Source organism: Eschrichtius robustus, chromosome 10 (genome assembly GCF_028021215.1).
Source record: "Eschrichtius robustus isolate mEscRob2 chromosome 10, mEscRob2.pri, whole genome shotgun sequence".
NCBI lineage: Eukaryota > Metazoa > Chordata > Mammalia > Artiodactyla > Eschrichtiidae > Eschrichtius > Eschrichtius robustus.
In genome coordinates this window covers 19,230,652-19,244,733 of record NC_090833.1, presented here as the reverse complement: position 1 = coordinate 19,244,733, position 14,082 = coordinate 19,230,652, and the positions used below count along the sequence as shown (strand labels likewise).

Sequence of the window (14,082 nt, the reverse complement as noted above, 5' to 3'; positions counted from 1 at the left end):
ACTTCAAACCAGTGGAGGCACATGGGAAGATGAAACATGGAAGGCAGTGCTGGGGAGGGCTGGGCTCTTGAGCAGGCTGCAGGGAAACACTGAATGCCCTGTCACTGGAGCAGAGTGATGAGTAAACTATAATGCACCCTCCTGGGTCCGGGCTGAGAGTTTGCCATTCAAAGGCCAACAGTCCAGGGAGCAACTCTCGACTAAAAGAACAAAAAGGGCATCAGATCTTTGACATTCATAGCCCGGGACATTCTTTGCTTCAAATGCTGCTGTGTGTACTTCTGCTAATGAATGGCTTGTTCTTTGGTACTGTCTCCAGTCATAATTGTGTGATTTTTTGTTTTTTTTTCTTTTTTGGTCTAGCTATTTGCTAATTTGATGTTCTAACAGTGACTGAGTATCTGAGAGAATTGCCCGGAGGAGGAGGGTAATTCAGTTTCCCTTATTATACTCAGTGCATTTTAAAGAAACATTTAAATTAAAACATTTTGAAATGCAAGAACCGCATGCCCATACCCTTGAGGGATCTGGGATAGTAAAGCACCATTTGCAACTAGCAAAAAGACTCTCTAAGGTAAATAATCTGGTGCTCCACCAGAACTCACACATCGGAAGGGTCGGCTTTTAGTTATATCCAAGCACTGGAGAAAAGAGTTAAGACCATCAGGCTGTCTTGTGAAATGGAAAGCCATCCTTTAGAAGAGATGTAGTTATAGGATTGGATAGGTAAGGCCTGGGAGAGGCTAGAGGCTAGAGGTCAGAAAAGGTAGCGTCTGCACGTTCATTCTTGAGATGTCAAAGGCATCTGGACCAAGGCACAGCCCCTAGGGAGGTGTGTGAGCATGCAAGTTCAGTAGCCGATGGGCACATGGAAAGGATTTAGATACGGACAGAAGCTGGCTCCCCACACGCCTCTTGGAGAGAAAGCATCATGGACAGGGAGAGGAAGGTACCTGTGGAGGCCTCAGCAGAGAGCACTGGTGTCCTATAGCCCCGGATCACCCCGTAGATGGTGACTGTATAAGGGGTGGCGGCCTTGAGGCCCTGGACGTCCACAGCCCGCAGGCTGCCGGGCGCCGTGAGGTTCTGAGCTGCCTCCACCCTGTTGGCCTCCTGCACCTGAATGACAAAGTGCTCAAAGGCCTGGTCAGCTGTGGTCCAGTTGAGTTTGAGGCCATCCCAGCCAGCCTCGGTCACGACTAAGTGTCCCAGCTTGGGGAGCTCCGCTGAAGAAGGACAGAGAGGAATTTGTCAGTTCTGCAAACGGAAAACGGAGAAAGCAAACGTCCCACAGCCCAGCTCTAGGGAAGAAAGAAAGGGGCAAGAGATTTTCTTGTGTTTGTGTGTGTGGTCATTCTTGGTCTCGGGGAATTTCCTGTTTGAACTGCGGTAATCTGGCCACAGCTTTCTTCAGGAGTTGAAGATGGTCAGAAAGGGGAACATCTACATTGTTCATCCTTGAGATGGCAGTGCCGTCACGACCCCTGACAACCCACTGCTGGGAGGTTTCTGAGGGTCATGCATGACTAGCACCCTCAAGGCCCATGGAAAACGTGGGATTGTGGGTCAGGGTAAGAGAAGTAGGAGTTGGTGAAAAGTACAGGCTCTGGAGGCAGAGGGGCCTTGGTTAGAATTCCAACACTGGTGTTCGCTAGCTGCGTAATCTTGGGCATGTCACCCAGGTCATCTCTGAGACTTGTGCTCCGCATCTTCAATTGGAGCTGACAGTACCATTTCATTGGAACGTGTGATGATTGGATGATAATATTTATAAACCTCTGAGTTTATACCTGACACATACCTGACATCACACCTGATACACAGTGAGGACCTGGTAAGTGGCAGCCTAACAGATACACAGCTGTTCCTTGGTACCCTTGGGGGATGGGTTCCAGGACCCCCATAGATAACAAGCTGAGGATGCATATAAAATGGTGTAGTATTTGCATATCACCTATGCACACCCTCCTGTATACTTTAAAAAAATCATCTCTAGATTACTTATAATACCTAATGCAATGTAAATGCTATGTGTGTAGTTACCAGCACATGGCAAATTCAAGTTTTGTCTTTTGGAGCTTCCTGGAATTTTTTTCCCTGTATTTTCTATCCTCGGTTGGTTGGCTCTGAGAATGCAGAGCTGTGTGTCACTGTTTGGATGTTTCTCCTTGGAACTTCTTGGTCACGTGGGAGAGGATTACCTGCTTCGTCTCATTACTAGACTTTGGAGAGATCATCTCATTGCTGGCCACAGGCTGTCTGACTGGGTGTATAAAGCATGTGCTGAATCAGGTTTGGACAAGTCTGATGTTTTATCTCTGGACTTTTCTCATCTTTCAGAGATCAAAGTTTCCGTACTGTACTGGATTCTTGGCTTCATGTTTTCCCTCCCCCCTTCTCCTGATAGCACTTTGTGTCTGATTGAAGAATGTCTGCATCACAAACAAGGCTGTTTGTGCCTACTCTTCATTAAAAGTGATTATGTTTTGCTCAGCAAATGGTGCAGAGCAGGACCCACTATTCATTTTTCTACAAGGTAGGAAGGAAATTTAATGTAGTCATTGCTGATTTAGAGAGTTTGGGTTCTGGATATGGAAACACTCACTACTTAGTGGAATCCTGCTCAGGGTTAAGTGCAATCTCCCAGCCTCTCTTTTTAAGGCTGAAGTGGCCATGGATTTTAAGTCAGAAAAGAAAATATCTGCAAGACTTCCCCCAGAAAGAGTATGAGATATTCCAGGATTCAGTGCACAAGGAGAGTCTGGGCAAACTTGACCTTTTAGAGGGGCTGTATTCAAACTGTAGTACTGGTCCTTTTATGGAAGAACTGGGTTGGGGACATGGGTGCGGGCAGCCCTCTCCTCCTTCCCAGCTCACCAGGAGTAGCTGTTCATTTATCTGTCATATAGTGGGGTTCCTTGTAAGATTTCACGTGCAAAAGGAATTTGCTGCTAAAAACAAAAAGTTTACAAACTACAGATGCGGATCATTAGCACCCTGCTCCCAGATCCCACGTGTCTCAAAGGCCCCTTTTGCTCTTGTTTGGTTTGACAATATTCTGGGAAACACAGGCCATTGATAATCTGGCCAGTTTAGGTGTATTGCAACATTACTTTTCTTATTTGGGGAATTGTGTGTAGTTTCTAGCAAGGACCAGGTTTATTTGGTATGTATGAGCAAGGACAACAATTCATTTGATTAGGTTATTTGGGCAGCATTTTCAAAACACAGTATGTGTAGAGAAGGGCATGGGCTTAGGGCCCAGCATAAAAACCCTGTTCCCCCAAATCAGGCTCATTTTCCCATGGCCTTTTTTAAAGTTGTTTCTAGAAACCGCATGACCAGCACAGAGTTTTCTATAACAGATGGGGTTGCACATCTTCAGGGGACAAATTGAGATGAATTGTTTTTCCTCTCCAAACTGAATCAAAAACTTTGAAGTCAAACATGACTGTCCTTTCTTAGAAATAGCCCTGCCTTGAGGATGTGTTAAGGAGAGAGAGACTTGGCTAACTTGAGCAGAAGATGATAGATCATTTCAAAGGTTATTCTGTGGAGGTCTGACTACCAGATGGATGGCAGTAAGTGACTCTGAGGCCACTCATGATAAGATTTCTCTAGAAAGTTCTGACCTTATTCTTGTGTCACAGCCCTACTGTTTATGCTATTTATATTATGATATGTTGCTATCTGATAAATTTAGCTATTTAGCATTCAAAATTTACTACAGGAGGGGTGCTTTGCTATGTACTTTCATTCATTATCTCATTAACTGCTCATGACAGTGTTCTGAGGTAGGAGTATTATCTCTGATTTGAAGGTGAGAAATGAAGGCTCAGAGGTGTACAATGAGATACCCAAGAATATTCGGCCAGACAGGTGGAATTCCAACCCACACCCTCCGGAGTTAGAGCTTGTGTTCATGCTGCCTGCCAACGGCTTTGAGAGAGGGCCCTGATACATGGGGAATTTTCTCTATTCCAATGAATTGGCTGACACAATCAGGTCCCTGGTCTGGGAGGAGGGTCGTATACCTGTGATGACCTCCACAGCAAGGGGTTGAGTGCTGCGGCCCCTGACCTTGCCACGCAGGGTGATTGTATAACGGGTACCAGCCCTGAGGCCTGGGATTTCCGCGGAGCACAGGCTGCCAGGAACCGTGAGACTGCGAGCTTCTTGGGCCAGGTCAGCCTCCCGGATCTCAATGACAAACTGCTCATAGATCCCATCTGGGCTGGTCCAGTCCAGTCTGAGGGCATCCCAGCTAACCTCAGTCACCGTGAGGTTCCCCAGATCTGGAACCTCCTCTGCATAAGAAGACAGAGTTGCTGAGTTACTAAAAAAGGCAGTTGCATGCTGGGACTCAGGCGAGATGGCATTTTGGTTGAGGTTGGGGTGAGTTGTCTGGTTAGTGGTGATCACAGATGCGTGATTTACAGCAGGTGTTGAGGACACTCTAATTGTTGGCACTAAAGCCAGGGCTTTCCTAGTCAGCCTTTGGAAATGAGACATAGTTCTCAGAATTGTTCACAGCTTCCATTCTTGACATACAGATGGTGCTCTGGGGAGTCCTCTGATGCATTCTGAAAATGAGCTCAGATCAACGTTTTTATTTTCCCACTCGCAGAGTGCGCTTTCCAACTTCTTAGCTATTACGACTGAAACTTGCTTTAAAAGAAAAGTCACCTCAATTTATATAAATGAGGAGTAGGTGGAACTTTCCATGGAATTGGCTACCACGCTAGGACTAGGGCTTGGCCAAATAAGGGACGGGACCTTTGTAAGGAAGCAGGGATGATTCACCGGTATTCGCCACTGGGGTAAGGGCTGAACCCAGTTTAGAGCAGGGAAGAGCGTTGATCCCTCCTGAGCAGAGACAGTGGGAGGAAACAAATTAATGAAGTTGTCTAGAATACCTGTCAAGACTTCAACAGAGAGAGGGGTTGTGCTGAAGTCCCGAGTCACCCCGCGGATGGTGACGCTATAGTGAGTGGCTGCCTTGAGCCCAGGCAGGTCCACGGACCTCAGTCCTCCCGGGACAGTGAGGTTTTGGGCTGCCTCGTCTGTGTCAGTTTCCTGCACCTGAATGAGAAACTGCTCGTAGGCTCCTTCCGGAGCCGTCCAGTGGAGTTTGAGGGCATCCCAGCCCACCTCGGACACCGTGACCTCTCCCAAACGGGGAGCTTCTCCTGGAGAAGGACAAAGAACCAGTTTAATGATCAAATCACACACCAAGATCCAGGGACTCCTTAACGAAAGAACAGGCTTTATATTACTTTTTTTTTTTTTTTTTAAATGTGACTTTCTTTAGATAACCACGCAGCTTCCTAAATTTGAGAAATAGAGCCAAGGGGGTGAGGCGTAGGAAAACATTTGTGATCTTATTTCATTAAGGAATTGCCCTAGCCTCTGGCAGACAAAGAGATTATTATTATTTTTTTCCTTCTGAATATCATGCCTTAACATCCCTCACCAGGAGGGAGCCTGTTTGTGAGGCTGTTGTGAGGGAGCCAAAGGTCCCTGCCACTGGGGCTGTGTGTATAGTCCCCAGGCTGGGCTAGGCACAGCCCCAGAGGCTGTGGTGCACATGGGGTGCAGTGTGAAAGCTACCCCAGGAGTTGTGCGGCTTGATTTCTCCCCATCATTAGGCACCATAGTGCTATAACTTAAGGTACTCAAGTCTATTCAAAAACGAGTTGCGTCTGATTATCCTTGGGCAGGTTCCTGTTGGGAAAAACAGAAGCTATAGACAGAAAGGTAAGAGGTACCTGTGGAGGCCTCAGCAGAGAGCACTGGTGTCCTATAGCCCCGGATCACCCCGTAGATGGTGACTGTATAAGGGGTGGCGGCCTTGAGGCCCTGGACGTCCACAGCCCGCAGGCTGCCGGGCGCCGTGAGGTTCTGAGCCGCCTCCACCCCGTTGGCCTCCTGCACCTGAATGACAAAGTGCTCAAAGGCCTGGTCAGCTGTGGTCCAGTTGAGTTTGAGGCCATCCCAGCCAGACTGGGTCACGGTGAGGTTTTCCATTTCAGGGGCGTGGTCTGAATAATGACAGAGACGGGGTCAGTTAAATCATTCCTGAAATGCTTTCCATCTGGGAACTCAGAAATGGCAAACCCGCTGCCAATGCTGCGAGACCATGGGGGCCCCAGGGCCACCTGCATCCCTGGGCCACGCTGTCACCATCAAAACACCAACTGAAAAATCAACAGAATACTTATTTTGCCTTGCTGTGTATTTGGGTTTGTCTTTTGAATACGGTGTTTTTCTATTGACCAGTGTCCCGTGGATTTGGAAAATGCTACATGTCTGGGTTAGTACTGCTCTGGGCTGCAGTTTCCACTTTGGAAAGCGGCTCTCATCTTAAAGGTGAGATCATAGGAACAGCCTTCAGCTACTCTCGGGATTCTTGGTCTGAGCCGTCCAGCCTTCTGTATTTTGAGGAAATTGGTCCTCTTAGATTCTCTTCCTTTCCGTGCTTCCTCAATCTCTCCTGGAAGGCATGTTTTATAGTCTCTTTATGTTGGGATTTTTGTCAGTTTCTGGGGCTCAAATCAGTTTACATAAACCACTTCAGAAAGATCAGAGATAAATTAACACAGTACAAGTAAGGCTGTCCTGAGGAAGTCACTGAGTCTTTGCAAAGCTGCCCCTCATTGGATGGAAAGAAAGACTGAGGCCCTGGGAGAAATAGCTTATTAAGCTCAATTAAAACTTGCCGTCTTTATTCATCTCTAGGATGAGCAAAGCACAGAACACTCACTTGTCTGAATATGGCTTCAAGGTGATAATTTGCCCAGGGCTGAGCCTAACTGGACTTTGCATCACCTAGGAAGAAAGGATTTTCTCTGGAAACAGATCCTCTAAACAACAGAGTAAGAACTGCCTTGAGCTCATTTAGGTGAACAAATTGTTTCTCTCTATATGCCTCACATTGGCTGCTCATTTCAAATCAGTCCTATCATCTGTCCATTAAAGCAGACATCTCACTTGAAAATCTTAGCTTGCAGTTGGATAGAAGATATCCTTTCAGAGGGGAAAATGTTTCTTTTCAAGAATCTGTTTGATTCAGACTTTTCTACGTTCTGGGGAAGGTTCTTCCTAATTGTTCCATTTTGACAAAGCTGACACTCCTTCAAATCTTGTTTGATCTAGAACAGCGGTCTGCCAACTATGATCTGAGGGTCAAATCCAGCCTGCTGCCTCTCTTGGTAATAAGTGAGCTGACAACAGTTTTAAAATTTTTAAATGGTTGGAAAAATCCAAAGAAGAATACTTCATGACAGATGAAAGTATATGAAATTCAAATTTTGATGTCATAAGTAAAAATCTCATTGGAACTCAGCCGTGCCTGCACATTTACGTATTGCTGATGGCTGCTTATGTGCTTCAGTGGCGCAGTAGAGGAGTTGAGACAGAGACCATATGGCCTGAAAAGTCTAAAATATTTACTGTCTGGCCCTTTCAGAAAATGTTTGCCATACCTGACCTTGACCTTCATTCTACAGAGTCCTCATTCAACCCAAATCTGTGTCCCGGAGCCCTTATCCAAGACCCCATAGCAGTTCCTAACCACACAAACATGGTCTAGGTGAGAAAAAGAGGACCCCAAGCTCCAAGTGATGTATACTTGTGGGGAAAGAAAGGGAAAAAGATCAGCTATCTTTTAACCCAGTGGCCCTTGTGAGGCCAGGAGCAGTGCTCCAGTTGTAGCAATTATCTCCTTGACCTTGGGATTTTAGCACAGCTAAAGTCAGGAGTGTGTCCTTTTCAAATATTCCAAGAGCCCTCATGCATGAAGAGCCATCAGACAAAAACCAAGCTAAGCCAAACCGTAAAGTTAAGGAAATCAATTCTGTGGCCCATAAACTCTCCTTTTTATCCCACTTTCTTATTTTTTTTCTCCTGCTGCTGTCAAAGCTTCTTGTCAAGAACTTAGCTGACATTGATAGTTGACCCCCCTTGTGTGAATTAAGTCAGTGTTTCCTCTCAGGTTAACTGCCTTTTAAGTTCTTTCTCTAATTATGACATAAAGCATAGTTTTTTCCATGAAAGAGATTTCAGGTACCAGGTTGCAAGAGATGTGGGGAGAATTACCTATCTGGGGGAGGGAGGGGTTATGGAGGGGTTACAGATTGTCTATTAAGCTGTTGTAGTAAAGATGGTTGGAGAGAGGAGGAGATCCACATTAGAAAATGTCTCTTCCTCATGAGAACCAGTTTTTTCTTTAAATCAGCTTTTTTATATGCCACGGATACTTTATACAATGTCCTTCACATCCTGCTTCATCTCTTCTTACAGTGGATAGAGTAATTTTCATAAAATGTCACGTGGCTCAGTAAATGGTAATAGTCATGGTGATGATACTTCCACCAAAATTTTTGGCTAGTCTTCCTTTTTTTTTTTTTTTTTTTTTTTGTGGGAAGGGGGTTAGGCAGATCAAGAAAAAAAAATCAGTTATATTTAGTGCTGTGACCGTGACCACTGCTGGGTGGGTGCTTTTGGTGCCCGACCCAAAACCCTTCACTAAACAAATGCTAGACAGATAAGTAAAAGGTGTAACTTCAATGAATAAAATCAGTAGATAAATTAAAGGGAGGCGGGTAAGAATTATGAAAAGAGAGGGAAAAACGTGAATAAAAATACAGCAGACAACAATTGAGGTTGAGACCAGAGGCTTCACATCAATGCGGACTCTGCATTTCAATAGCAAATGACACACTTGTGGGCTTACTGCCCCAGAAGCCCCGTGTTTCCGTTGTATAGTTCCATACTGAATTTCTTGGCCTTTCTTTATGAAAAGGCTGTTGTCTTTTTCTTCCAGCTGTGCACTGGCATCTACCCTCTGAACAATGCCAGTGGGCCTGGGAAATCAGAATTTCAAAATCCCATTTCTGTGCTCATGGTGAGTTGACCAGCTGGCCTGGGGGAATTTCTGGCTGTGCCAACTTTAAATCTTTGGATTTCCACCGTCTTGTAGATGGTAATTACCAAGTGCTGACTGATGAGGAATCCACTTTTAGTGGTCACCGATGGCAGAGAGAGTGATTCTCCAACAGCAGTGGGATGGCCAAATTCAAGCCTCAGGACCCCTGAGGGTAGATTAAATTGCTTGGACCTCATCCTGTAAAGTTAATTGAAATTAAAAGCCTTGCCTGCCTTAAAACTTTCTGGTGACTCTTCACACTGTCAAGAATGAAACCCAAGCCCCTCGGCATGATATTCACTGCCCTCTGTAGATGGTACTGATAATGTCTGTAACCTTGTACCCTGTTATCCCCAGCTCCATCATACAGCAGGACTGTATAGCTGGTGTTTCACTAACATAAAGTTTCTCATGCCTTTGAGCTTCTCACCTACTGTTCCTCCAGCTGGAAATGTCGTTACTCCCTTCTCCACTTGCCCAACTCATTTTCCTTTTTTAGGATTCAGCCAAGTATCACCTCTTCCAAAAAGCCTTCTCTGATACGCTGCCTTCACCTTGCTCAGGTCTGGGATGGGTATCTGCCTCTGTGCTCCTGTAGCTTCCCACACTTTCCTCTAAGCAGACTAGTTACGTTCCTATAATTTTGGTTTTGGTCCTCTCATTCTCACTGCAATGTGCATCATTTCCTGAGTGTAGGGGTTGTGTCTTTCTGTTCTCTATACCAGCGCTGCCTGACCCATGGCAGGTAAGAAATAAATACTTGTTGGATGGATAAATATTTGACTAAATTTCAGTTTGCTCCATGAGGAAATCAAAATGGAAAATCAGAGCAGAATGCCTTCTATTACTTGCAGCTGTGGCTAAAAGCAAAATTCCACCTCTCTGCTTCCCAAACCCTTGAGAATTACTGGGGTATCACTGTCAAGCCTTACGCGGTGTGGGAGGATGCTTTATCGGCCTTGTGTTTCTGCATGTCCTCCCTGCTTTATGTCCCTTACTGCTCAAAGAAAATCATGGCCTCCACTTCAAGCAGGGTTTTGTTGAGTTTATTAGAATACAGATATGGGGCCGGAGGGGGAGATGCCTGGCCCATACTCATTTTGTTCAATGCTAACAGGGATAGTACCTTTTTTCTTTCTTTCCTTCCTTTCTCCCCCCTCCGTCCCTTTCTCCTTCCCCCCATCCTTCCTTCTTTCTTTCCTTCCACTTTTTTTTTTTTAATTATTTATTTATTTATTTATTTATTTATGGCTGTGTTGGGTCTTCGTTTCCGTGCGAGGGCTTTCCCTAGTTGCGGCAAGCGGGGGCCACTCCTCATCGCGGTGCGCGGGCCTCTCACCATCGCGGCCTCTCTTGTTGCGGAGCACAGGCTCCAGACGCGCAGGCTCAGCAATTGTGGCTCACGGGCCTAGTCGCTCCGCGGCATGTGGGATCTTCCCAGACCAGGGCTCGAACCCGTGTCCCCTGCATTGGCAGGCAGATTCTCAACCACGGCGCCACCAGGGAAGCCCCTTTCCTTCCACTTTTATCCAGAGTAAGCTTAATTAAAGACTCCAGGAGAATGACTTCCCTTCCCTTAATCCTTAAGAGAGAGAATTTGGGCCTTTGATACAGAGGTGAAAGAAAAAGACCAGAAGATTCCGTGGAAATACTGCCTCTGGAGGAGCTGGAGTCCCCAGATGCTCATGAAGCATATGCCACGTGTTTGGCTGTGTTCAAGGCACTGGGGCAGCAGCCAGTGAAGGCGACAGAGTCCTTTCTGGCTAGAAGTAGGAGGCAGGCCATAGGTAAGTAAACCAAGTAGTGAGTGATATCAGGCAAGTGTCATGAGGAACTCTGGAGCAGCATGAAGGGGTAAGTCAGGATACGGCACCATTTTAGACTGGTTGACAGAGAGGTCTTTTGAGATGAGACTTGAGCTGAATGAAATGAGGGAGGTGCTGGGTGTAGAACTGGGAGAAGAGTGGTATCTAGGCAGCAGGAGTAGCATGTGCAAAGGCCCTAAGGTAGGAGCAGGCTTGGCATACTTAAGGAACAGCCAGCGAGACGGCCAGGGTGACCACAGTGAAATGAGCAAGGGGACAAGTAGTGGGAGTGAGGCCAGAGAGATGGGAAGGACCAGACTCTGTAGGGCTGTGTAGCCTGTGATAGGGTCTTTGCATTGTATTTCAGGTGTGATGGGCAGCTAGGTAATGCATACTTTTAACTTGGTGCTGCATCAAGGTAAAGGCTTGCGCTTTGGCTCAATGCCATGGCTAGAGCCCTGGAATTCTCTGGGAAGAATGCTTTGGGGCAGCCAATTTCACATCTTCTCTGTAAAACCCACAGACAATGAGCGACACTTTGCAGACTTCTGCTATTAAGAATCGAGTAATGCAGAGCTGGGAATCCCTTTCTTCTGACATTTGAACCTACAACCCTTTGATATTTCAGGACTCATAACCACATGGTACATTCCTCTAAGCACTCCCACTTTTCCTGTTTCTTTTTTCTCCCCATGTGTTTACCAAGGCCAGGTCCCTGGACTTCTGCTTCTTTACGTCTTCCGCAACATAGTCCTGCTTGCCTCTTCCGTGTCTGTCCAAAAACTTCTTCCCACGTTAAGCCTATCCTGATGCTCAGAAGGCATCCCTTGCTCCCACTGCACCCCACACCCCTAGTTACAGCAAGTGAAGGCGTCTGTTTGCTGGATAGTTACCTCCTTGGAAGCACAGACTTGTCTTCATTGCTGTAGTATCCCCAGGACTTAGCACGGAGCATGATTGTAGTGCATTATTGACTGAGTAAATGAAGGAGATATTTACTGGGAGGATATTGTAGGAGATATTTATTGGGAAGATAGACTTCAAGAGATGGAGAGAAATGTCCACCTCACTTTTAATAAAATAAAATAGTTCTATGGAGAAAGCCACAGAGAGAAATATTCTAGAGACAGTGGGGGAAGAGCCCATAAAAGGGACTTTGCACATTTTTCCTGTAATGAAGAATGTCTTTAAATATACAACATGATTTCTTTGAAAACAGTGTTAAAGAGGCACGGCTGGGGAAATGAAACCACTGAGCCCTTGGGATGCCAAAACTGGGCTCTTAGTTAGAGACAAAGTAATTCCAGCCTGTGATTCACTTGAAAGCTTTCATCTCCCTGAGCAGCTAAAGCCTGGGGATTCCCTGCTGGAGATAGGAGATAAAGTGGCTATAGCCAGAGGGTAAGATGATTGAGTGGAGATAGGAAACTCTCTTTAATCTAGCATTTGTAAAACTCAGGGAAAAGTGAAGAGAGAGGGAGAGAGGGAGAGAGAGAGAGAGAGAGGCAGAGAGAGAGGCAAAGAGAGAGAGAGAGGGAGGGAGGAGGAGGAGTAAGAATAGGAAGAAGAAGAGGAGGAGGAGGACGAGGAGGAGGAGGGAAGAGAAGAAGAAATTCCCTCTCCTGTTTCTCTGATTCATTTGTGGTCCCTTCGCATCTTATAACAAGCTCATGTTTATAAAGCTGAACCATTCAAATCTCTACCGTAGATTTATTTCTTCCCAATTTATTCTCCCCTCCCCCCTCCTCTATGATCAAGCTACCCACCCCCCCCAAGCCGAGCATCCTTGATGACCATCTCATAGCTGCGTGGGAAGCAGTCCATGCACAGAGTCAACAGAATTGACCACCTGAGCTCACTTCAGACTTTCTGAAGAGGCTACTCTTTGTCTACTAAATACCCCTTCTCTCCCTCTTCCTTACAAACTACCACAATTTTATGTGGGCAGCAACCTGGTCCGCCAGGAAGACTACCTTTCCTAGACTTACTTATAGCTAGAAGTGGCCAGTGAAATGCAAGTAGAAGTCATTGGTGAGGTTTCCAGAAAGACTCTCATCTAGAAGGTACTTTTTTTTTTTGGTTTTGGTTCTTCCTCCTTCATGCTGCCCAGAACACAAACGCGAAGGCTGTACTGAAGTAGCCATATTGTGACATGGAGGTGACTTTGAGAATGGAAGCCAAGGACTGAGACTAGTGGAACAGAAAGCTAGAAGGAGCCCAAATCCCTGATCATTTGGAACTGCTGTGCCATCCCTGAACCACCTAACCTCAGACTTATTTTGTGAGCGAGGAAACCAACTTGTATCTTGCTTAAGTGACTGTTATTTGAGATTTCTGTTATATGCATGTGAAAGTATCCATAAATGACAAAGACGCTTCAAGGCATTTCCAAAAATGCGCATCAGTGCCACACGTTTTCTGCTCGTGGAGACTCACCTGGAATAGCATCTCTGCCAAGACACCGTCTCTGGCTGCTCCTGACTCCCCCATTCACTCCCTTTCCTTGGCTGAGTGCTGCCCAGTCACTCCCTTTCCTTGCTTGAGTGCTGTCTAACATTCTGACCATCTGGTCTTACCCCAGGGACGGTGAGTAAGTGCACATGAGTCAGAATAGCAGTGCTAAGTACATAACCCATTTTTTTCCCCTCAAATATCAGCATACTACAATATATTCAGTGGGTTCTCAATACATACTTACTTATTAAATTGAAACTAAAGACTATTACTTGTCATACCCTGAAGAATTAACATTTTTCCCCTGTACCTCTTGAATATTTGGGGGCCAAAGTTAAATGTGTATATTTTCATATAGGAAGAACTGATTTTTTTTTCTCAGTTTAGCCATTGAGAAAATACGGAAGCAGGTACAAAGAACAGGATACTTGGGCTAGAAGGGATACTGGAGGTCAGGATTAAGCTGTCATGGAAAAACAAAGTTCACCTCTTAATGACCAAGAGAAAATGAGACGGCCACCGTGGAAGGCTCAAAGGACCGTGTGCAATGTTTCAGGTAACCTGAGAGGAAAGCAAAAGACCTGGAATAAAAACAATTAATGGGAAAAAACCAAGGAATTATTCCCAACATCTTGGTCATCTTGAAAAGAAATAAAATGAAAAGTTAATTAATTGTGCTAAAGAGGGAGGAAAATGAGAAAAATTTAAAAGATTCTGTGAAATGCACAAAATTAAAAAAAAAAAAGAACCAAAGACAAACACAAACTTTGATGCTTTAAATTCTCCTAGGAGGAAATATTTAAAAACCACTTTGATTGCCCAGCTAGGGAACTTTGCTGTTGACGAGTCAGTTGACAAGAGGAAAAGATAGGTAAGTAACTCTTTCAAATGGGATTT

At 45.4% G+C, this 14,082-nt stretch overlaps 1 protein-coding gene across 3 annotated transcripts in view; it reads right to left on the bottom strand.

Moving 5' to 3' along the window:
* The window catches only part of TNC (tenascin C), a 92,206-nt gene that overhangs the window by 36,201 nt on the left and 41,923 nt on the right, over positions 1 to 14,082 (bottom strand). For 2 of the 3 annotated variants that reach the window (XM_068553623.1, XM_068553624.1), the window contains exons 11-14: positions 5,769 to 6,041; positions 4,917 to 5,189; positions 4,035 to 4,307; positions 954 to 1,226 (exon numbers count right to left, since the gene is read on the bottom strand). In XM_068553623.1, coding sequence (XP_068409724.1) covers positions 954 to 1,226; positions 4,035 to 4,307; positions 4,917 to 5,189; positions 5,769 to 6,041 — 1,092 coding nt within the window. The remainder of the gene's footprint in view (positions 1 to 953; positions 1,227 to 4,034; positions 4,308 to 4,916; positions 5,190 to 5,768; positions 6,042 to 14,082) is intronic. The other variant, XM_068553625.1, reaches the window with a different exon arrangement.